General features: G+C 36.2%; 1 protein-coding gene across 2 annotated transcripts; it reads right to left on the reverse strand.

Moving 5' to 3' along the window:
• Window positions 1-5,918: 5,918 nt before the first annotated feature.
• Window positions 5,919-24,536, reverse strand: EXO1 (exonuclease 1). Of its 2 annotated transcripts, XM_027750685.2 has the most exons (14): window positions 24,376-24,536; window positions 21,930-22,049; window positions 20,911-21,034; window positions 19,984-20,121; window positions 19,555-19,767; window positions 18,337-18,524; window positions 17,380-17,476; window positions 16,569-16,785; window positions 15,304-15,559; window positions 13,439-13,655; window positions 13,169-13,351; window positions 12,544-12,645; window positions 9,305-9,498; window positions 5,919-7,488 (listed from the first exon to the last, which is right to left on the reverse strand). In XM_027750685.2, exons 1-14 carry the CDS (start codon window positions 24,534-24,536, stop codon window positions 7,347-7,349), a joined length of 2,352 nt encoding a protein of 783 aa, XP_027606486.2. In that variant the 3' UTR covers window positions 5,919-7,346. The 2 variants fall into 2 exon arrangements, with proteins under 2 accessions (XP_027606486.2, XP_027606484.2); XM_027750683.2 differs by having other exon boundaries at window positions 13,169-13,655.
• Between the last annotated feature and the right edge of the window lie 814 nt (window positions 24,537-25,350).

Raw genomic sequence — 25,350 nt, forward strand, 5'->3', positions numbered from 1 at the left:
ATCACTAATTAAATTATTATTACACAGTAAATGGATGTGCAATCTCTTAACTGACTGAATTGTAGGGAATCAATACTAGAAGATGCTGAACCTCCCTAACATGCCAGTTCTTGGCTTTTTTAGTAGCAGCATTACAAATTCCTTAAACATGGGAAATTAAGTGTCAATCCAAGTACAATAGTCTCTCCTGTATATTGACTTTGTGCCAATATAATACTGGCAATGTAGAAAATACTGCCATTAGTCTAAACAAGCATTTAAGCAAGTTCTTAACTAGTGTGAAAATACATTTGTATCAGAAAGCTCCATATATCAGCTATAATCAGTTTACCACGAGCAGATGCTCCACTCATGAACAGACAAGAAGATAAAAAATAATAAGAGAAGTGACTCATCCTTGTCCTGAAATTTGTGGTGAACCATAACAGGACCTCCTGAAATATGTGCCCCTCCATTAAGTGACCACAATGAGTTGCATTGTGTGTTCCACTGTATCCTATATGAATTTAGGTGTATTAATTATCTTAGTATACTTAACTCAAGCAGCATAGAATCATTTCACTAAATGTATAATTTGTAAATGTGGTTTTCTTTTTCTTTTAATTAGTCCTGAACTGGCACTCTCCCAGTTTGATCTTGCAGCTTCTCTTTCAGCTAGATAAATTAGAAAAATTGTGCAGACAAGGACAATTTTAATTTCATTTTTTGCATCTCTTCAACTCAGTTACTTGTAGCATAAACAAGGATAACTCACCTACCAGAATAACACTTCATGTAGTTCAAAACAGGGTCACTTTTGGGCAACAGATCTAGGCTCTATATGAAGAGTTACAAACACAAAATCAGGGTAAGATTTGGAATATGCCTCAAGTTCTTTGCCTCTGTCTCTAGATACAAAGACATTCAAAATCTCTGCAGATTTATCCTTAGAATAGGCCTAGAACATTTCTTTTTCTCATTACACAAACTGCAAAGTGAAGCATGGGAAATACGAAACGAAATGTGGGAAATGGAGGAGTTTGCCCAAGGTAACAGGTGACAGCACCAAAGCAGGAATTTCAATGGGCTTCTACAGACACATGAGCAACTTCTATATGCTGGCATACAACACTGTTCCAATTTATCCAGCTTGAAGAGAAGCAGTGAACACCTGGGAGCAAACACTTGAAAACTGTCCTAGCCAATGCTACTTTTGGTAACTTGGTTAACTATGAAACATTGTTAAGATGTAATCTATTTTGTTTACTTTCAATTCTCTCACTTTATAAAGTATATATAAAAAAAAGCTTTTGCGTACCTCCTTCCCTAAAAACAAGATTAAGGAAGGCTTTTCAAATACAGGGAGCAGGGATGGTAATTGTTTCTTAAACACTACCATGCTGTAACACTTAATTGCAAGCACTGCAGGAACATAGTTTCTTCTTTAAGTTTCTCGGAAGCAGTCTCACTAGTCTTAAGTTTAAAAGCTTTGCTAAACGAAATAAAGTCACATGCATTTTCAAGAGCAATCCAATTCTTTGCTTTCCTCTCTCTTGAGAGAATTTTAAAATTATTAATTGGAGAGTGCTAATTAGTAATAGTGTGTTAAGACAATCTTTATTTTTGTTGTTTGAAAGTTCAGTTTAAAGATGAAAAAGTAGGAAACTTCTCTGCTGTTGGCAGCCAAGAAGTTTAATGATCTGTGTAAAACTACATGGGTTCATTAATGGATTAATTATGGATTAATGGATTCATTAATCTCATTTGTAAATAACTGGGAAAAATACGTTTACAGTAGGAGAAAGGGGCAAGCTGCACAGGCTTTTTTTTTTTTGTTGCTACCAAGATAAATACTTTATTTTAAAGCAACAAATACTAACCGATTAAAACAAACACTCCCCATACCCCCCGACACCGCACCCCTACCCCTCTTGGTACTACAGAGGTACTGACACCTTCTGGCAGTGGGTGAGGTGCCCAGTCAACTGGTAAACTACTATTATTTCCAGAAGCTCTGTCACTCGAGGGTTTCATATCGAATTCTGCTACGTACCAACAGAAATAGGTAATGATGAAAGGTAATAATTTTGGAAAAAACAATAATATAATCAAATTCAATTAGTATAAGCTTAGAAGTACCACAGTCACTCCCTTGATTTGAGGTAGCTACAAGATAAATGTCGTTGAACTGACTTCCTTTCATACAGCAGATAAAAACACAAGCCAATGGACGAAAGACAAGCTAGACTCAAAAAACTAAAAAACAAATCCATCAATTGAGTGCTTGTGCTATTATAAGTGTTGTAATGGTTTCTCCTTCATTGCAAGCACTTAAACAGGATGTGTTCTAAAAGCCAAACTCTGGTGCTCCCTGAGACACTGGACTTGAAATCAGCTTAACAAAATCCTAAATTCCTGTTTGATGCAGGCTGTAGAGTAGTTCATATTAACTTCTGTTGTTTTTGAAGTAATGGAAAGAATAAAACTTCTAATTTCCCGAACTTGGTCTTGTCTATATACATTGGTACACTGTATCTCAAACATTTAGAGTGCCTCACTCCAGGTCATACGTACATTTGGAACACTAAACACAGGTATTTCAAAGCCCTTAAAGAATCTTTTCCAAAACAGGACCCACACAGGTATATGCCATGTTCCAAATCCATAATTTTACATCTGTTAAGTAAGATTTTGCTTGGAGCACAGGAGTCTCTGGAGAATGAGAGCTATTGGAACAGAAACTAATCTTTGACACAGGACAAGTTTCCCTGACAAGCATTTTTGTCCTACTGACCTAATGTTTCCTACAGTCTCCTACATGAAGGAAAAAAACATGTAGTCTCACTTTCCACAGAGAAGTGCTCTCAGATAGTGCATTTTGGGGTGCATAAGCTGAATTCAGCAATGAAAACAAAGAAGAAGGTCCTACTCCAAATGGGGCAGTAACTCATTCACTGCAGAACATTATTCTGCAGTTTAAAGTGAACCTGAAAATTTAATTTTTAGATGTGATCACAGATGATAAAAATATCATAATGGAAGTAATTTGGATGCAGCATATACAAAATATCAGATTTTAAACAGATAGAATGGTATATTTTATTGTATTATATAAGCTATGTAGGGCACAGTAGAAGTGTGACTTTCTTAGGAAGCCATTAATTATACCTCGAATTCATTTATGTTCTTTGTAAAATCTTACAAAATTCACTCTGTGCCTAGAATATGCATTCTGTAGACACAAAGTGGATATAAAAAGTTTTAAAATACATGCCTTAGGCATGAAACTCCTCAGTCTCCACTAGAATATTCTTGAATTGAGAAGACTGCTATCTAGGATTTGTAATATTAAGAAAAATACCTATTTAATATGTCTCTGGCAGTAGTACCAGAATACCCCTTGAAGGAGCCAAACTTTAAATGTGGACATATATCTGCATACCACTATAGTCATTACTGTAGGATAGCCACCTCCTGTTGCAAGTATTCTCAAACCTTTTCTGATTTCCAACACCCCCTCTGGTTTTTATTAATCCCCTTTGTTGTTTTTCCTTTCATGCTAAATTCTGTCATAGCATTTTTCCTCAACTCATCCCTGTCACCCTAAAGTTTTCAGTATTTTTCATGTGCAGAATTCATTCTATTTCTGTCACAGAGCATCTGTAGACACAGCATCTGTAGAGTCAGTCTCTGTCTTGTACTCCCTGATGGCTCTATTCTAGGTATTCAAAAGGCTTTATGCTATGGGAGCTATTCTGTGGATACGGAAGCTGGTTTAACTTTCCAAATACCACGAAAAAGGTAGATTATCAAGAGTACTTTCTGATATTCTCAGTAAGATGTGGTTTTGCTATCTATAATTCCTAAGATGTGTCATCATTATTTTTCAATAGAGGCTTGAAGCCTGCTATTTGTGATGGTTGTTTTTCAAGGGTACTTAAAACTTTTTTGTACTCAAGTGAGAAATAGTAATTCATCAGTAGCTTATCCTATAATTGTACAGAACTTTTTACCTAGCAGATTTAGGGAGTGTTTTTAGTCTTGGCTTCCTTCCCCACATTTTCTCACTCTCCAGTCCTCTTGCTACCAGTCCTCTTGCTACCTCTTCCTTAACTTTGCTATTGAAACCATATTGCCTAGTTCTGCATTACCTACAGAGCTGGCATAAATATTCAGGTACCTGTCATTTCACTGCCAAACTGAAAGGCATGTAATAACATGAGAAGGCCATAGGACCAACAAGTATATTCATTTCTAGACTGTCACAACCAAACCTTGGGTTGCTACATTCACATTCAGGCCTGTTATCAGAATAAAATGGCCTCTATTGTTCAGAAAGGAATTTCACCTTTTTTCTTCCCTCCTATGCTGATAATTTTAATTTCGTACCTTATCATTTCTAGACCAAAGAATTGTCTCTCGAATTCACCACCTCATAATTTTAACATTTTTGTTACCAACAAAATCGACACTATTTGGTACATAAAATCTGAATACCCTGCACTTCTAGTACTTCATAAAGAGTTCATCAAGAATATATGAAAAATGCTGTGGGGGTTTGACCCCAAAAATCCAATCTCCAAGCTCCCCCACAATTTACCTCAACACTGAAGAGAAGTTTTTAGGCAGGCACACCTCAGCTCCAATTGGCTCCTCACCGGAAACTCAGCTGGGACTTCCAGCCCCCCTGGGGGCAGCTCAACCCATGACAAATGCCACAGTAATGCAAATTCTCTTAAAATACTATCATTTAAATGTTTTTACAATCTATTTGCAAAGCCTTATGTTCTTTCAATATTCTTCAGTCCTATAAAAATGACTATAACTACTGTATTGATTTGTGTGACACGGAACATGTGCTTAACACCAACTGTTGTAATTAGAATGGAAAGATTTAAGTAGAAAGATTCAGTTGAATTTGGACAAGTGTCTTACCTATCATTAAAAACCATTACTTGATTTCAATGATCATGATTCATATTAATTCTGTGATACTGAATATTTATAGTTCACATGACCATTCTGATGAAGGAATGGCCAGTCAGCACTTTCAAAAGTGAAGCTTAATTAAACCACCAGTTTTTCTGGGCCAGGTTCATGCCTTTAATAGGGTATAGCAAGGCCGTTCATTTTGTAAAAGTACCTTGAAGTCCTGCTGATAAAATAATCTATTAGTTATAGAAAGTAAAAAAGTGTTTTTAGTATTTTATATTAGATTAAAAAGCAAACAACACACAAAGACATATGCCTCCAAGTTGCCATCTGCTTTCATTTCCTCCTAGTCATTTCTTGTTTTTCAACTACTCAACTTTCAAATGCCTGCGTTTTTAAAAATCACCAAACTCTCCCTGTTTCAAGATTTTTCTTTTTTTTCTTTTTTTTTTTTGTGGTAAGTTTTATTTAATCTTCCCTATGCCATTATAACCTGTAATTTCTCCTATTTTGATAGTGACTAATTTTTACTACAGAATATTACCCTAGCCTATTTAAGTCAAGAACAAAGTTGTATATCTCTTCTTGTACCTTTCATAGAGCAAACACCAACCCAAGAACTCCACATTAAAAGTATAAAACTTACATGCTATTATATGCTTACATGTATTACATATTTACTCATAATGTAACAGATGCCTTTATTCCTAAAAAGAATCCCTTGTAATGTCAAGTCAGTACCCAAGACCTCCAAAGCGCATAGAAACTATACAGTATTTTTAAGAAATCTACTTTAAGATCATACAATGTAGCTTGCATGTAAGATATTTCCTTAAAACTACCTGTCCTGGAAAATACATGAGTAGTTTGTCTCTTATGATGATCCACTAAAGCAGGAACAAGTGGCCCTTAGACTGAAGAAGCAGGAAACGGGCAAGAATGCACTGTACAAAATAATGTTGCAACTCCCACACTGATAAATAAACAACGAATGAAAACAAATTATATTTAATGTTTTCCCTTAAAGACTCATTTTGTAATTTTTATTATATTTTAGGAACACAAAAATTCATTCTCGGCAGTAGTTCCGTGACTGGGAACACAGAAACATTTATGCCTGGCCTACATTTGTAACGTCATACCAGAGATAATTATCACTGAAGATCAAGCCCTGCTTCAGGACTAGGGATTTTCTAGTGATGCACAAACAAGAGAAAGCCTATCCTAGAGCATCATTACTTCAATTCCTTATATCCCACTCCTTCAACACCACTGTACAAATAAGAGGGCTGAACTCACATAGCCTACTCTTTTAAGCAGCTTCTTTGTAACGTAATGCAGCTGGCCACCTTAGTTTCATAGATGCAAATTCTCTTAAAGAGAAAAAAGTACATTGCAACTAAAAAAAACCCTGCCCCTCAGAGACCAATTTCAAACTCTAAGTTCTCACTAAAAACTCAAAGGTGAAGGGAAAGTATTATCTCAGGAATGGCAAGGATACATTTCACAGGCTGAGATATCTTTTTATACCTTTACATTGAACTCAAATCCTGATTTTAAAGGTAGAAATCTGAAATCCCATCATACTATTTTGTGGTAATTCAGTCAAACATAGCAAGGACCTTAGTCTCTGGATTCTTTCCCTTTAGTTTAACACTGAAGCTTGGCCAGTTGTGATGACAATGCTATCTTGTAACCCTCGCTCTAACAACCGGCATTTTGGGTGTCTTGTCATTGTAGAAGAATACAAATGTGGAACAAGCAGGTAAAACAGAGGAACACACTATACCTTTCTGGATATCATTCTATTAATGTGAGAATTTGAGGAGCTAATATTTGCAATATTCCTTTCTGCAGTCCTCAAGTTATTCCCACTAACAACATGACTGTATCAAACAGAAAGGTAACTGTTGAGAGAGCAAATCTTACCTTATAGGGAAAAAATAGTTATCAGTGCTAGAAGTATATTGCAGACTTTTATGGACACTGAAGAGCAGTTTTAAACCTGTCTTGAAGCCAGATTAGGCTCAAAAGGAAAGAAGGAAGAGGCAAAAAATGAGTAATTATTAACAATTAGGACATAGACTTGTTTTGCTGCTGTTGTGCAAAGGCAAAACCTTTCTACAATAGCTATTGCAGAAACTTGGATTGCACATGTGACCTACATAAAATGCCCAGGGACAACAGAGAGAAAATGTTTGGACAAAAATTTGACAAGGGGACTCTGAATAAGAGAACACAGGAATCTGAATTATTTTATTCCAGTCAATATAGAACTGTACCTTTCAATTCACGCTTTTGTAGAGATGATAAATCAATAGTCAGACTAAAACATATAGCTGGTTTTCAAAGCAACTTTTCCATATTGATGAAATATCCAGTAGGTAAATTTTGACAATGATTAAAAATCTATCCCATTGTGAAGAGCATGCAGTTCATTGGAATATAGCTCTCTGAACATGACTATGTTCCAGGTGATTAAAGATTTCCTCTTCTGTTTCTGGAGTGAGCTGTATATTATCTTTGATTGGAGATAAAGGATCTGACTTTCTACAAGAAGGCAGTTTTTTGTACTCTCTGCACAAAAAAAACAAAGACAAAATAAAACCCAAGAATGCAATGATGTTTTATATTTCTAACCACAGGCCAGTAAGAACATATGGTTTAAAACAAAACAAGACCCCTAACTCCCCCCTCATCTATGAATAAATACAAAATAAAAATTCGTCATGCAAAGTTTTAATTTCAGTTTCAGTACAACTGATCAACTTTACTGAGTGTGACAGAATGATAGCTGTTAGCTTTATTTCTGAAAGACTGTATGTACCCCATCCTACTCTGGGTTGTACATGCTTTCTGAACATTTAAGTCTTCTGAAAAAATGTAGTTTTTTATATATCCCATGAGTCTTGACATTAAGACAGAACAGATTCAGTGCCCCACATGATTTATTTGCCATCAGGTAACATAATTGTTAAAACATAAGGCTAATTTAGATACATTTTAAAATCTGAAAAAATAAAGAGAATACTCAAAGTCAGTCCTGGCAGTAAAAAAGCCCTTTTTGTGAAATGTATTAAGAAAAGAATCACATAAAAGCTAATAAACAAGTACTTTACGTACACAGAAATAAGTAATACAAAAATATATATCCCCATTATAAACACCCAGAAGTTACAAACCAAAACTGAATGGATAAAATGCATATGTTGGGAGACTCATCTTGCAACCATTGGCAGAGAAAAGGAACAGAGTCCCACCTAGGCTCACTCTTCTATCTGCCTGTATCCCAAAAAAATCAAAATATCTGAATTTTCTCCCTGTGAACAACCCTGGGACGACATTTACAATTACAGGTGAAGCAATACATACACAAACACCTTAATTTCCTCCTTGAAACTGTAATTCTTATCCTGCATCAAGAGGGTAATATTTATAAAAATGTAAATACCACAAGTAATATTTTTTTAAACAAAAATAACTTGTATGTTTATAATAACCTACCCTAAGGCCTAAACTTACTAAAATGCATTCATCTGACTTAACACATTGCTCAGCAGTACCATTATTAACCACTCAGTGAAAAAAATACTTTTATCCTACTCACATTTGGTTTTGGACTAGCAAAAATAATAATTTGACTTAAATAAGACTTATTTATTTAAGAGATTGCTACTTTGAGCTGGTAAAACTTTGCCACCAAGAGTTTTTACCTTAGCCCATGGAAACAGTGTAAGTTAGAATACCTACACTTCAGGTTTTGTTTTACTTTTTTAAAATAATCATTGCCCTTCAAGTTCAAACCTTGAAGATACTTGCAGAAACTTCAAGTTAGACAAGCCATCTGCACAAGGAAAAGCAATAGCATTTTATAATGTGCAAAAAGATCTCTTCCAATCACAGACTTCCGCTAACAGAAATATTTCATCAAGTCACAGTCATCTTGAAAGCAGAACACTTCTGACAATCAGCCATCTCCAAATGTGAGGGGCACAGAGTTAAACAGAAGCAACCTTGTATTCAATTAAATTTAATAATTTCTATGCAGCTTTTGCATTTAGATTAAGAAGTGACCTTTGGTGTTTGATGTCAAACAATGACAATGATTTTCATACCAATTATGTTAAACTAAATGCCCTAATCAATAAAATTCAACAAATTAATTTTAGCTGAGAGTTTTTCCTGATTAGAAAAAGTAATTTTAAGATATTTACCAAAAGTCATGCTTCACGTTTATATCAAGCTTAGAAAATTATAAATTATATGTAGAAAACATCTATTTTGAGCTATTATCTTTATTGAACTGTATGGAGATATGTAGGGTCTGCTTTGAAAATTGTTTATTTGGAAAAACAGTACACAGGGTACAAAGTAAAGGCTTAAAGCAACTCACCTTTTAAATTGGAAGCTTTTCCAGAGTTCACTAACAGTAACTTGCAGTCCCAGCTTATTTTCAGCATCACAGTCACTTCTCTTCTGCACAGGTGACAGTTTCCTGCTTAATCCACTTACTTTAGCTGGTACCCATGGTTTGAGCTTCGTTACAATACGTGATCTTGTACTAATGGATTTACGTAAACCAGGAACCTGTGAGATTTTAATATTGCAGCACACACAGTTAAAATGAAAACCTGTAAGCAACAAATACCATACTGCAAAACTTATAATCAAAAAATAAAGTGCTTTACATTGTGTCAAGATAATGCAATATGAATTGCCACAACAAGGTATATTTAGATAGCTTCCTATAATCTAAAAAGTGGTATCTCAAACACATTAAACATAATGTGCTGTAAGAACTGGCAAACCAGTTTCCATAGGTCTTTGTATTCTAAAAGGTTGCAAAGATATGTTTCTTTGAAAGAAGACGCAGTGAGTGTCTGCAGTTCTAAGAACTAACTATTTTACAGTTGGCTACATAAGATTAGTTAAGGACACCTAGGTTGTAAATAATGCTCTTATTTCCCATTTGGATAATATTAAGAATAAAGTGTTTTGCTAAAAATAAATAATCTTTTCCATTTTGCTGGATCATCTTTAGAAAATGGCACAGGTCTGCCTACTTCAGGTGCTTCACTAACTAATGCAAATAGCTCTTTCCTCATCCAAGTATTTGCTATTGACTACCTAACACTTTTGTATTTTAAAATAAAATATTGGCAGCCTTTTCTTCAAAGACAACTTGTAGCTTTGTTCTTTCCAAAATGACAGTGTATTTTGCCTCCCCCCACAACTTGTTACATAATTTTATGCACCTGGAATACTGCCTTCAGTTTTGTGCCCCTCCCTACAAGAAGGATATTGAGGTGTGCAGAGGAGGCCAATGGAGCTGGTGAAGGGTGTGGAACACAAGTCTTATGAGGAGCAGCTTAGGGAGCTGGGGTTGCTTAGCCTGGAGAAAAGGAGGCTCAGGGGAGACTTTACCAGTCTCTACAACTACCTGAAAGGAGATTGTAGCCTGGTGGGGGCTAGTCTCTTCTCCCAGGTAACAAGTGACAGGACAAAAGGAAATGGCCTCAAGTTGCACCAGGGGAGGTTTACATTGGATGTTACGAAAAATTTTTTCACAGAAAGGGTTGTAAAGCATTGAACAGACTGCCCAGGGAAGTGGTAGAATCATCATCCCTGGAGGTGTTCAAAAATCGTGTAGATATGGCACTTCTGGATGTGGTTCAATGGTGAGCATGGCAGTGCTGGGCTGACAGCTAACTGTAAGGATTCTATTATTGAAATTACATTGTTTCTACCTGTTTCTACCACACAGATCTTGGTATTCCAAGGGGGAAAAAAGTGTTTAAACTTTAGACTAAAAATTGGAACAAGAATACTAGGAAAAATAAAAATAAAATCCTAAAACTCCCTGCTTGATAGTATTTTGCCATTTATCTATCACCTCAGCCATTTTGCAACATGTGTGAATTCACCATAATCCTACATTATCTCTGTAGTACTGAATTACATCAGAGTTATAACTTAATTTAGCTACCCCAAAATTAGGCAAAGCTGCATGCTGAACACCCGCTAAGAAACTTAAAGCCGGAGCAGAACACTCTTTTCTATTGTCAATATTAGCGTCTTTGCTGAGCTCACAGCAATTGTAAAAATCAATTAGCAATAAAAACCACAGCTGAAATACTATCACAGAAAAAAAACATGAAGTCTTAGGGAGTTCAGTATTTTATAGGTATTTGTTAGTAAAAAGCTTCTATTAGTTTTGATATTAGAATGGAGTAGGTAGGCACTTCACATTTTGGATTGGAACCACAATACGAGCTGACAAATTTCTCAGACTGCCTCCCCAGTTATTAAATTTCTCTATAGATCAGTTACATAGCTGATATTCAGCTTACCAAAATCAGAATTACACTTTAAGTGATTAACTGCTTCTTCCCTAAATCTGGAACTCATTATTCCCTTTTATAGCTATCTTCCACTATACTTAACACCAGCAAACACTTCTCTTGTTTTACCTTTGCAGTAAACAAACCTAAAAGAAAACTGAGCCAAAAGTGGTTCTCCTTATCTCTACCTTCCCTCTCCTATGGTCCTACTGGTGCTACAACTCAGAGGAATCCAAGAGTCTGGGTGGGTCCAAGTTCCAATATGATTGACCTATTGATTATTGCAGTCAAGTTAAGTTTTTGGCCATGCCAGTTTTCTGGTGCAATTCTTTATAAATCTTATGACGAGCACATAAAGGAAGCAGAGAGAATGCACAGCCAAGGAAATAACTTGGAGAAATCCTCCTACTAGCTGCTTGCTTTACACAAACCCTACTATCCTCACAGATTTTCAGCAGTTTTTCTATTATCTGAAGGGCTCCAAGCATGCTGAAATTTTGTTTTTACATGATGCTTATATTACCTCAGTACTTCCATAATGTGTATTCCCCAATATTCTCCCAATATAACTTTTACAAGAGCAGAACAAAGTAAAACATTAAATATAGCCTCAAAAACAAAGTAATAAAATTCTGAATCCCAGGATGATTTCATTGCTCAGTCTTATTGAGGAGGAAAACGTTAATATTGCAGAATAAAAATGTAAATTTCATCTTAATGAATAAGTTCCTAACAATAACCACAAGATGTCACTATTTTACAAAACACAATATTTTTGTTTGGCACAGACGCTTCTGATTTTTAGCCTGTTTATGAAAAAGAAGTCAGTTAGGCTATGCATGAAAGGATGAAAACATCTTCCTCTGGCTTTATCTTTTGGCCAATTCTAATGACACCACATAAGGAGTCAGAGCACTTTTAGCTGTTAAAGTCTTAGAAGTTTTACAAAATAGACAAATATGTAAAGCTCTTAGAAATGTCACAAAGACAAGGAACATAAGTTTATTCTAACTAAGGTTTTTTATTCTAACTAAGGTTTTTTTCCTTAGCTTGGCTTTTTATTTTATATTGAAGTGTTTGAAATCCCCAAACAAATTGCAACTGTTATCAACCATAGGTAGCCTGGTTATATTTCATCTCAGCTTCAATGTAGAAGAATAAGAACACAGTTTTGTCTTGCCAACATTTGCATTGTTTAAGTCTTTCATTGAGAGTTCCACAAGGAACTAGAAGAAAGCAAAAACTGATTTTCAGATTTTAGTAAAGCTCATAAAGTTAAAAGAACTCTTACCTTAGTTTTCATGATTGTATTTTTTTTGTCAGTTCGAACAGCAGAAAATAGCAGAGACAGAGTAGGTTTATCATCAGCCAGTTTTGAATTGGAGTCAGATTCCTTCAGGAGAAAATTGATTTGGTTTTAAAACAGGTTGGGGTTTGTTTTTGCAAACACAATGTATATTTTCGTATCTACAGCTATATACTTTAAAAGACAACCTTTTCAGTAGTTCTAAGAACCTATACAAACACCTGGGCTTACTTTTAGCAAACAACACCAGACACATATATATATATACACACTTTCTGAAAGGACTTCAGGGACTAACAAAAGCAGAGAACAAAAGCTTGCCTACCAGGGTTTTTTATGACCCAGTGTAGAAACAGCAGCAGAAAGACTGAAGACAAACTAAAACCAGACTTTATTCAAGCTAGTATGTCAATGCATATTATATTACAATTATTTTAAGCATTGACAGGAATGAAATATAATCATTCTATTATTCTATTTAGAAACAAGTTTTGTTAGCACAAGCTACATTGTCTGTAGGCCATCACTCTGAAGAGAAGACTTCATTGCATAATTTCTTTTATAATTTAAAGTGAAAACAAATGCTAAAACAAATGTCTAATTTTCTTACCTTTGCATCTGAACTGTTGTTGGACATTTGTAATATTTCTGAAGACTCCAAACTAGATTCTGATGGTTCACAGGACTCATGAGATTGTGATGACTGTTCCAGTTCTATTAAGGGGGAGGATTCTTCCTCCAATTCATCACACACTGCCTCATTCTCTGTTTGAATCCCATTAATCTGATCTTCCTGGGATACAACACAATTGTTTCTCTCTCTGTGAAACTGCTGTGAAAATACAGTATGAGATGGACCAGGGTTTCCTGAATTACTTACGAGGCTGCTAAACCACTGGAAACAACTTTTCGGCATTTCTCCGGGAGGTGTAAAGACAGTCCTGGCTGATTTTTCAGTTTCTGAAAACTGAGAGACATCTTCTGCTACATATTTTATTTCCTGTTTCTGGCAATCCTGCTCAGTATCTTGAGTTAGATCATTATCATCATCCTTCTTTGCTCTACTGTCAAACATAATTGCATCGCTGCAGAAAAACCTAAAAAAGAAACAAAAAAGTAGAAGCAGGGGAGAAGAAAGGTACTGCACATGTATGCATTCTCCAAAATCCAACAGCTGTCTCTATCCATCAATTTTATTTTCAAGGTATATTTGCAGACAAATTATTTTGACAATGGGCAAAGTCCTTCAGGGAGGCATTTAACAAATAACAGTAAAAAAGGGGAGGGAAAAAGCATCTGTAAACATGTCATTCATTGACTGAAATACTAATAAGGTTCTTCACCAGAAAGCAAAACATACAGGAATCCTACAAAATTTAAGAATATATTAATTAATTATCATAAAGCTAAGCAGTAGTGAAATACTTCAGGCACCTCTTATCAAGGAAACTAGAACCTTACTACTTCTCTTCCATGCTATAGCAGCAGCTCCTAAGAGTACTAAGCACTGATTTAGAGAAGAACCTATCATCACTGACAACTCAATATTTGATATAACATAACAAAACTTTCAGTTCAGGAAGGTGTGCCTTAAAACAAAAGAACATCAGTATTAAGACTGCTCTGTAAAATTACACTGCTCTAAAATATTCAAAGTATTTAAGATAATAATCACACAATAATAGACTTAATGGTGATAAAGTTTTATAAAACAAATTCAAGTAGCTGTGGCCAAATGCAACTAAATGACAAAAACACAAAACCAAACAAAAACCCCCCAAAAACAAAAAAAAAACCACCCAACCAGAAACTCTAACAAACACAAAGTCCCTCTTCTCAAAGTGCTGGTGCAGAGATCAGCAGTATCAACTGAATGGTATAAGAATAGGTATTTGTCATACAATATGACCAGTTTGAATTTACCAAAACAAAAAGCTCTATCAACTTCAGTCAATGTATTGACTAACTGCTTACACATCTGGCAAAAAGCAGCTACCTTTTTTTTTTTTTTTTTGAGATATGTCATATAACCTTTACCTGGGAAAAAAATGCCCAGAAGTATTGAATATTATACTGAGAGACTATAAGTAGATCACAAGGCTGGAGCATCTCTCCTATGAGAACAGGCTGAGGGAGTTGGGGTTGTTCTGTTTGGAGAAGAAAAGGCTTCAGGGAGACCTTATAGCACCTTCCAGTACCTACAGGGTAGCCTACAAAAGAGCTGGAGAGGGACTTTTCACAAGGGCATGTAGTGACAGGACAAGGGTAATGGCTTCAAACTGAAAGAAGGCAGGTTTAGATTAGATATTAGGAAGAAATTCTCCACTATGAGTGTAGTGAGGCACTGGAAGAAGTTCCCCAGAGAAGCTGTGGATGCCCCATCCCTGGCAGTGTTCAAGAACAGGTTGGATATCATTCTGAGCAACCTGGTCTATGAAAGGTATCCCTGCCCATGGTAGGGGGATGGAACTAGATGATCTTTAAGGTCCATTCCAACCCAAACCATTCCATGATTCTATGACTCTGCGAACAGTCTCAGTCTTTACTTCCGCAGTAAAAAATTAACATTATCTGTCTCACAGATAGACAGCCTGCCTAGCACAGAGGATCCTCCATCTTGGCTCAGGTGCATGAAATTCCAAAAAAAAGTCTGAGGTAGCATTTTGTTTAGTATTCAGGTTATTTCAGCAACCAGGACGGCAAATAGTATTTTGCTACTTATTAAAACATATGACATAAGCATACCTGCTTCTTGTTCCTGGAACAATTACAGCATCCTTGTCTTTGTTTTTCCTTTGTAAAAAGGAAGCAAATTTATTTCTAACTTTGGGCAGGGAGTTAGAGCTTTCTTGAGTGAGAGAACTTCCTGAAGAATCAAGGCTTTGTATTGCTGAGACACTCTTCTGTGCTTGACCCTCATGATCATCCTCCTTCTTGACTCTTTTTGCTTTTGTAGATGAATATTGCTTCAACAGATCTCCATCTGAGACTTCTTCCAAATCTAGGCAATTTAAACATTATTGTAGAAGCACAATACCACAATTAACCAGTGATGAAAAAACTAAGTTTTACATATTAAAAATATTGGTAAGGTCTAGTAGGAACATTATTGACATTACAGATAAAAAGTTTAAAACATTGTTTTCTAGTATATAGCCTTAAAAATAATTTTTTGCAGATGGAGTGAAGACAGAACAACTAAAATGAAACATAATATTTGCTTTGGATATGGTGTGGTTTTTTTTTTTTTAATGCTTTGAAAGCAAAACTAAATTTGATTTAAAGACAGGTTGCTAAACTACCTACAAGGTTTTATAAATGAGAGAGTAGGAAGATTGCACAAGTAACAAAGGCCAAAAATAAAGGCCTAGTAGCATAATCAGAAAGCAAAGAAAGCAGAGGAAGAGAAAATACCTAACACATTACATAAAGCACAATGGGAACAAAAAAGTACCCCTTCTATTAAAAGCCCACAGTTTATTTCAGCACATATAACTCAGATGAAGTAGAAGACAAGATAGCACAGATCCACTAGAGAAAGTGAAAAGGCTGACATAAAGAATACCTATACAAGGGATATAGGCAAGACAGTGTGAGAAGAGTACAGAAAACATTCTTTAAGTTTTCTGTCTGGCAACTAATATCAGTGCTAGGAAAAACACATTTTAATTTCTTAACAAGCCATTATAAGATAGAAATTAAAAACAAAAATATATAAAAATAGAAGAGATTGTATTAAACATAACTTCAAATTGAAAACACTTAAGCTTTATAGCAAATTAAAGAAAGTTAAAATCAAGTGCTGTGGAAAGTTGGCCATCACCCTCGATCATTATCTAGGCTTTAATATTATGGCTTCTGAGTCCTGTAGCTTCTTGAAAACAGAATACAGACAGTAACAGTTAAGAGTTAAGCCTCTAAAAGTCTCATACCATCAAGTCCAAAATAAAATCCTTTCTTTTCCCACAGCCTTCTACTGTTATTCACATAATTATTTAATAAAAACATACCACTCCTTGACCTTTTTGCCAAGAGCTCTTTGCTTGGAAGTTTTAGCCCTTTAACACTGATTATTTTCTCCATGCCTTTGGTTGTTGGTTTGTCCAGTAAATGCATTTTAGGAGGAATAGTATCTTCGGTAGGGCCAAACCTGTATTCTCTGCTCCAAATGCTATTTACATGATTACCACGTCTGTCATTCCAGCCACAACTTCTCTGTTGCACAAGCTACAAAAAAATTAAAATCCAGAACATAGGTTTATAATCTTGCCTTCTACATATGATTTCTTGATTTAGTATACAAGGACATTTTAACATTTGTACTTCTAGCGACATACTTAACACAAGCCTTTTCTTTTTTGTTCCCACATTTCTCACACTTTTTATACGAATTCCTTTTTTTAGTGCTGACATGACTTCATTTCAATATGGAGCAAGTGATTAACTGCTCTTCTGAGACAAAATTGAAAATTTAAGTTTTATTTCTATTCAGAAAACATAATTTAGGATTATACTTGGAAAAAAACCAAATCTCTTTGAGAATTTTCTTTTTAAGTCACTTACTTCTGTCGATAATATTAAGGACTTACCAAAAAAGTCTGAAAGTAAAACTAAAAAAAACATTAAAGTCAAATATCATGAAAAATAAAACTTTATCTGCAAAAAAAGCAAAAAAATAGCGTGTGGAAGCATATGGTTTCTGTAATAACAGAATAGCTTTCACTGCCAATTCATTTGCAAATAACATTCAATCACATTTTTTCACAAATGTTCAGACCCACATGAAATTTTCAATATATAACTTCAGAACAAAGATGTTACCTGTGCAGTGTCAGGGTTATAATTATCAATTTGTTCCATTGTATTGATATCGATGTTGCCAATGGCAATTTGAAAAGCAGTATCATCACCAAAATGTCTGTTTCCATCATCGTAAAGGAAAATATCTGAATATTACATTACATTTCAAGAACTATAGAATGAAAGTTAGAATATCTGTTTCCCATTTTTATGCTAACAAGCATGGCTAGAATATTAACCTAAAGGATTAATAGCACTACTTTTGGCTCAATCTGATGCAACAGCAATTGTAATTCATGATTTGCCAAAGGACTGCAGATCTAAGTCAAAATTAAATCCTTCCATTATCAGCAGAAAATTTACCAACTTTCTCTTTTCTTATTTCTGGAAATGCCAGAGATTAAGTGGCTTGAACATATAAAGCTAGTAACTACTTCAACAGTATCCTCTCTTTCTTCATTTTCCTAATCTTTCATGCTGAAATTTATGTTGCCCAGATGTGGCAAAATGCTACTTGTTCTACAGGAAGAGATATCTGGTAAAATAGGAAATGCTTAGATTAGAGAACGAATTGAACACAAATTGCAAGAATTAAACAGGTAGAGATTATAACACACTTAAAATAGGCAGAAATTAAAGACAGTCATAAAGTAACTCAAACAGTTTAAATATAACCTGTATTTAACAACTGGTTTTCTAAAGAGAAAAAAAAGGATTAATAACTTCTGCCTAAAGTGATGTATCAATGATAGATCACTCAGTTACCCCCCGGCATGCTTTTTAAATTCATTAAAGTCAGAGCAAAGGAAAAAAGAAGAAAACCACTCCAAAATTTTAAGACTGCAGAAAAGCCAGGCTTTAGTAAACAGCAGGGGTGCAATGAAAAATCTAAGTACACCACTGATGCAATGAAAAGTATAAGACACCATATCTGCTCACCCTTATTTCCCCATTCTGCTGTTTCAACACAAAGGATACCGTCCTGCATAACTTAGTGTTTCTGGATCAATGTCATCCCCATATGCATTCAGAGGAACTAATTTTCTGTTGAGAGGATCAAAAACTAACTGATAAAGGAATGTATTATTGGCTCGTGTAAAACCCTGTATGTATTCTTCTGGTACTGTTATATTCATCTTCAAGTACTGCCCCATTTTCTTAATAACCTGTAACAAAAAGGAAATTGCTCAACTGCTTCATTTAAACAGTTCACACAAACAGTTAAATACATGTTGATTATTAAGTATCTTTGTTGCAATTTAACATAGAATGCGTGTCCTGTTACAACAAGAAGATTAAACTTAAACAAGGGAAGGAAAGAAAAAGAAATTTTGTTCATTATTTTCCCACTCAAGTTGTTTACAATCACATAAATAACACAATTCAACTCTTTATAAATGCTTCTTGTTCAATAAAGAAGTACAAAGTGTGATTAGAAATACAGAGCATCTCCTTAAGGTATAATATTTTAAACTAATGCATATCCGATTTTATTATTCATATTATCAGGACACATAAGCAATGCATGGGTGTTTCTAGAAGAGAAAAAAAGCAATACTAATCAGATTAAACCCTTATATTTTGCTCAGGGATACATGAAAGGAAATAATGATTTATATGGGAAAAGTTCAAAGTTCCCTTTTTACTTCCACAAAAGCCAAACCAGTTGCTTTGATGCCTGATTTACATGATAAAACCATTTTAAAAATAAAAATCATAGTTCTTTGTGTACAGCCTGTGAGAGAAAAAAAAAACCAAAATACACTAAAGCACACAAGTAACTTAAGAAAGAAGGTAACGCATTAAGTTAATTAGACTGCATATTTAAATGCTTCTCTGGTCAGATTTACCTGCCTTCAGGACAGACCCATAAGGTATTCTTCTTATTAGCTCTTAAAAACCCCTCTACTCCCTTACTACCTACACAGAAGTTATTCCCACTCTCTTAGACTCTGTATTTTCTAATACTAAATTTGCTTTCATTTCATACATCGGACAAGAAAAAAAAAAAACACTCAACCTTATTTTTTGCTTTGCACATTCCAAACTTTTCTTCCATACTGTTTTTAATATATAAATGTCCATATCCATACGCACGTAATCAAATAAGATTTCTAATCTCTGCCCCTCTCCCACACAGGTAATGGGGGGGGAAATGCAGAGCCTTACCAGAGAAAAAAGCAAAACCAAGTTTACCTTTATAATATCTGGATTGTTGGCTAATTTTAGTAACTTGCACGCTTTAGCTAACCCAATTCCATATATTGATGCAAGGTAGTCACAACCAGAAAGAATACACATGTAGCGGAATTTCTCTTCTGTAAACACATTTCCAAGCTGTTTGCAGTTTCCTAGTCGAGCTTGATCTATCTCTAGTCCATTTCCGAACTTGTCAATTTTCAGAAACACCTGAAAATTAAGAGGAAATGAAAACAACATTTTTCACCCATATAAGATAGTTCCCTGCCCTTGGTGGAAACGATAGAGGTAAAGTGCTATTCTCATCTCTTCTGTTTCCCACATTTACTGTAGAAGAGTAAATCCACAAAAACATATTTGGCAACTTCAAACTCTGCTTTTAAGATACCAGCAAGAGGTAAAAGCTGTTAGTATTTTCTTCCATACCTTTTTACATCCAAAAGCTAAAAGATCAGAGTCTTCTGTAATTATAGCTTGAACAATGCCAATCTTATTAAGATAAGCCAACTGAGCATCAGCTTCATAAGGAGCAACAATGCAATCAACTCCCCTGGCTCGTGCAGCCTGTACGTAAACAAGAAGCATACAAGTACTTTGCATCAATTTGCAGTAATTACCTTAAGAGATCTGAAAGCATAAGAACCTCTATGTTAAAAAGCCAAAACCATGATCTTTTTAATCACACACCCATCCTGCCCCATTAGAGCCTGATATTTTATATTCCAAACCTCAAGTTTCAAACAGTTTAGATCTATACAGACTAGTTTACAAAAACAGTCTTTCCTGTGTTGGCCTGTAACACCACGGTCGCTACATCTGACCACAGGTGCCAGCTTCAAGCTCATGCAAATTATATTCTGGACAGAGGAAAACACCAGCAGAATAAACTTGATACTGTTTTGATAAAGATCCTATGACTGCAGTGGAAGCATAGCAAAAAGCTACTAGAACAGTTTTTAGGCAGCCAATTTTTTTTCTGCAGTCTATGCTCAGAAACTAGCTGAGGGAAAAAGATAAAAAACTAATAATTGTGATTAGTTTTTGTGCATCAGAAGTAAAACTGAGGTGTTATCAAATTCAGCTCATAGCAGTAAGAAGAGATGTATTTCAATTGACACATCATTATTATTTCTACAACTGGGCATAATAAACTATAAGTGAAGTTAAAGTTTGTTAACTGTGCTTAACACAGTCCTGTAATATGTAGGACAACTAGAGACTGAGAAGGAAGGAGTGTTTTTCTTGCCTACATAGAAGAGGTAGTGATGTAGCCATAAAAATGCAGACTAAGACACGCTACCTACTGCATATTTTTTTAAAAAACTGGCATTATCAACAGTATTGACAACTTACTTTAATAACTTCATGAGCCATAGCATGGGTAACATTTACACTGCGCCCAAAACATTCCCTGGCTTCTGACAGTTTCCCTTCCTGCAACAATTGTTTCCCCTTCAGAAGACTGGCTTGACGCTTCCTAAAAGACAGACAAAAACATCCACCAATTTCAGATTATTTTTCACTTAAAAGAACAAACAGCAGAGAGGACTAAGAGAGGCAGGTGGCAAAGGGGGGTTAAAAATTGGAACACTACCCAAATCTGGTCTATTGAGTAATTTTTTTAAACATAAGAATAACTAAGTTATTGTATTGACAAGGATAACTAGGTCGGCATGTGGAAATTTATAGTATTTCCTCAGAAAACAGTGACTACCAGGAACTGAAATCAGCAGTGTGAAAGAAGAAATGCATCCACTCTCAGTTTGCAGTAAAACAGATTTAATGAATTTTGGGAGTATCTGCCACTGGATACTTACTGGTTTAGAGGACAGAAGGAATAATTTACTTAATTTCAAATATTAGAAACTGTTCACTCCACACTGAAGGGAGCATATGTCTCATGGGAATTTATAAACAACAACCACTAGTGAAAAATTCTCACAGCTTCAGTGAGAAGTTGCATTTCTAGTGACCTGAATCCAAACCTGATAAGAGTTTATCTTATTATAGAGAAAGATGAGGAACGTGGTATTAGTTTTAAATAAAATTATATTGGGAAGAAATATTTTTGTCCAGAGATCACAAGGGCAGGCAAACTAAAAGCCTCTAATACACTACAGGAACTAACGCTCAGAGGTTTACTTCCTTCCTCTTATCAAATGGCTTTCATTTACAAAGTGCATTTCTATTTTTGGAATAAAACCTCTAAGAAGTTTAATTTTAGATGTAAATTGAATGAAATCACACTACACTGCAGAGAAGTTTAACAGACCTTACAACCTAGCTGAAGTTTGAGGTTTTTTGACTTTGAAAATTAACTGTAGTGATAAACACACTGCCTTGCTTGCAAATCAATACAGTTCAGTACTTACTCTCGTCGGGCCTTTTCCACTTCCTTCTTAGAGGGTAGGGTGCATCCATCAAATACCAAAATTGGTTTAATTCCAAATGAAAGGAGCATCTCAACAAGTTTCATACAGAAAGCTACATAACTGTATTGACAATAACAAAAGTAAGAATAGAAAGATAAACTTTATTGTCAACCACAAGTCTATTGCATATTATCTGTCTGCAGAAAAGAACTGCAAGTTTAGGACAACTGTTCTTCAAGGATCTTAACAGGCTATATATTTCCCCAGCATCACAAAAAAGAATAAGAACACTTGAATGCTGTTTGGTTGGTTTTGGAGGGGTTTTTTATTAGAAAGAGAAACAGTCCACCTCCCAGCTCAGAACTGGACTGACTGCTCCTCTCTCCTACACAAAATTAAATAAGAACTCAAGTACAATTCAATTTGATTCTGCAACACTGGGATTCAACACTGACAAAAACTTGAAAAGTTAAAACATGGACTGTCTTTTTAGTTTCAGCAACTCAATTCGTAATGGCCAGGGAAACAGGAGGCAGACAAGCACAGTACATGATCTTTCCCCAGAAAGACAGACTAAAAGCACTTTTGTAGAGCTGAAAGTTATTAAATCTCTCTTTATAGAACTATCCACTCTACTCTCCAGACAGTGGATACATGCTATGGACAGACATACAATCCTATCTTCCCATACTAAAAATACAGGCACAGCACTGAAAATATTTCAAAAGTCAGAAAAGTTCCCCAGTCTGTACTAACTGTGAAGAGGCAATCCTCCACTGCCTTCCAAACCCATCCCCTGGAAAAATATTTGTTGGGAATTCCAGACTTTATTTATTCTCTCAGGCCTCTCATCTCCTTACCTGTTATTTCTACAGCTCTGTATAAGACCATTTTATATCAGCAGCACAGAACTAAAACATAATAGCTGCTGCAAACACTAAGTGCATTACAATGATGCCCAATGAAAAAAAAAAATCAAGTTTTTTTATTTTAAGGACACTGTAAGAGTAACCTTTTCAGCAGGGGAAGGGAGGGGAAGGAGAGTGGGACTTAGAAGCATTTAGAATGTAAGGATTAAAGACACTGAATTTAGAGCTACAGAAAAATAACTATGATTTTGAAAGACAAGCACTTTAGTTATATAATACAGATGAATTTTAAACTGTGAAAGGACGCTAAACTATAGTTTAAGTGCCAGTCTAGGATGATACGTGCATGGAAACAAGATTTGCTCATAAAATATTTATGTATTTAAATTCAACCATTCCAAAGTTTCCTATAACTATGAATGTTTCTCTTGACAGACAATTTTTTCCTCAACTGAAGTGTATCCCATTCTCAGGACTCTGAGAGACCTTCACAACCTTCAAAGGCAGGTAGCAGGGTTGGATGAAACTCCACAGTTGTTCAAATCAACAGAAGCAGGAGTAAAGATTTGAACCCATTTGCAAAGCATCGAGTCTCTCTTGCCTCCAATCAAACATTTGATGGAGCCAAAGTCTTCTCTTGGTGGTGCCAAGCAATAGGACAAGAGGCAACGAGCAGAAATCAAAACACAGGAATTCCTACTTGGATATAAGAAGAACTTATTTACTGTGCAAGTGACCAAGCACTGGAACAGGTTGCCCAGAGGAGTTGTAGAACTTCTTACTTCTCTGGAGATATTTAAAAGCCATCTGGACACAATTCTGAATAAGTGCTCTAGGGGACCGAGCATGAGGCTGGACCAGATGACATCCAGTAGTCTCTTCCAACCTTAACCATTTTGTGATTTAAAACTATATCCAATTTGAAATAAGAGTTCAACCCAATTTTCCAGAGATGGACAAGAACTTACACAAACCAAATCTAAGCTCCAGTTGAACCTGAAATATGACCACAATTTTTGTTCATTTCCCCTCCTTAGAAATATAACTGTGTAAATTAAAAATCCATGTTACATTAGAAAAGCTACTCTTACTAAAAATATAATACATTAAGCAAAAAAATCTTACACCTTATTCAGAGCACAACCCATCTCTCATAATTCCTCAGTATCATTACAACCTTTGTCATAGCAGTAATTACAAAGTATCATTGCACACAAAAAAGGTGCCTAAATTTGAAACACATGAATTGCATGTACAGAATCTCATCTGAGAAATTAGATTAGTATCTAGACATGCTAGAAAAAAACTAACTCTCACAGCCATTGGTATTTTAACCAAAAATAGTTTAGAGAGTTTTTTCCCCAAGGCATACTTGAATTTTTTTCGCACAGTTGAAAAACTATTTACTTATGGTCAAAATTTCCATTTAAAAGAGTACTGAGAATTCAGAAGCAACAGGAAGAAGCGAAGCTGTTATATACTTAGTTTTATTATTATAAACTATTAGTTAAGAAACATCGAGCTAACAAAACTTTAATTTGTAAGAAGGCCGAGACCGAAACATAACGAAGACTTACAGATCCGTGGGCTCTCCTCGGGCAAGCTTTTCAGCGCACGCATAAGCGCCTTTGTGCAGCCAGCAGTAGGTGTCCACAGCCACCGTCAGCCCTTTGTACTTCTTCACGTGGGAAGGCTCGGCAGCCTCCTTGATGAACTGGAGCAGGCCTTGGATCCCCATGGCGCCGCTTGAGCTGCAGAGTGGGGGGAAAGGAACCTGGCTCACGACACGTCGGGTCAGGTCAGATCTGACCTGGGCCGGGCCAGGGGCACAGGAGGCTTCTGCGGGTGCCCCCACAAAGCTCGGCTCGGGACCGCCTCGCACGCTCGGTGGCCCTGCCTCGGCGCGGGGCGGCACAGCCAGGGGAAGGGGGTGAGCGAAGGGAAGGGGGGACGCAGGGACACGACCAGCGGCCTCGGTCGGTCCCTGGCGGGGCGGCAGCGGCCCCTCCGGCCCAGCCGCCGCGCGCGACTGCCGCCCGGCACTTTCAAGAAGCGCGCGCTCAGGGCGGTGGCCCCGCCCCCGGCGCGCGGAGACTACGATCCCCAGCGTGCCCCGCGCGGGAGGGGGGGAGCCATTACGGCGCGAGCTCCGCCCCCCGTGGGCGGTGTCTGTGCGCTCCGGGAGGAGAGCGGAGTGTCCGGGATCTGCTTGGGAGTCGTGGCCGCGCTGACCCGAGAATCTGCGGATGGAAATTTGAGATAGGTGCCCAAGATGAGTACACTGAAGTACCTCTAGAACTGCTTCTTTATCAACACTGACTAAAGGGAGGAGATGGGATCGCTCTGTCTGATGAAAACAACTAACCTTTACACAGCCAAGTAAAGCAAACGTAGTCTTTCCTCTGCACTACAATGGACAAGGATATCTTACAGATTTTTACTAAACTTCCATACAGTGTCTGGTGGTGCTGCAATTGACTTCATGGGATAGATTAAAATACTCAGCATGAAAACCAGCACTTGTGCTGAAGCTCACAACTAGAGCATCAGCT

This window comes from Pipra filicauda, unplaced genomic scaffold (assembly GCF_003945595.2).
Source record: "Pipra filicauda isolate LSUMZ 115617 unplaced genomic scaffold, ASM394559v2 scaffold122_size2191957_pilon, whole genome shotgun sequence".
Taxonomy (NCBI): domain Eukaryota; kingdom Metazoa; phylum Chordata; class Aves; order Passeriformes; family Pipridae; genus Pipra; species Pipra filicauda.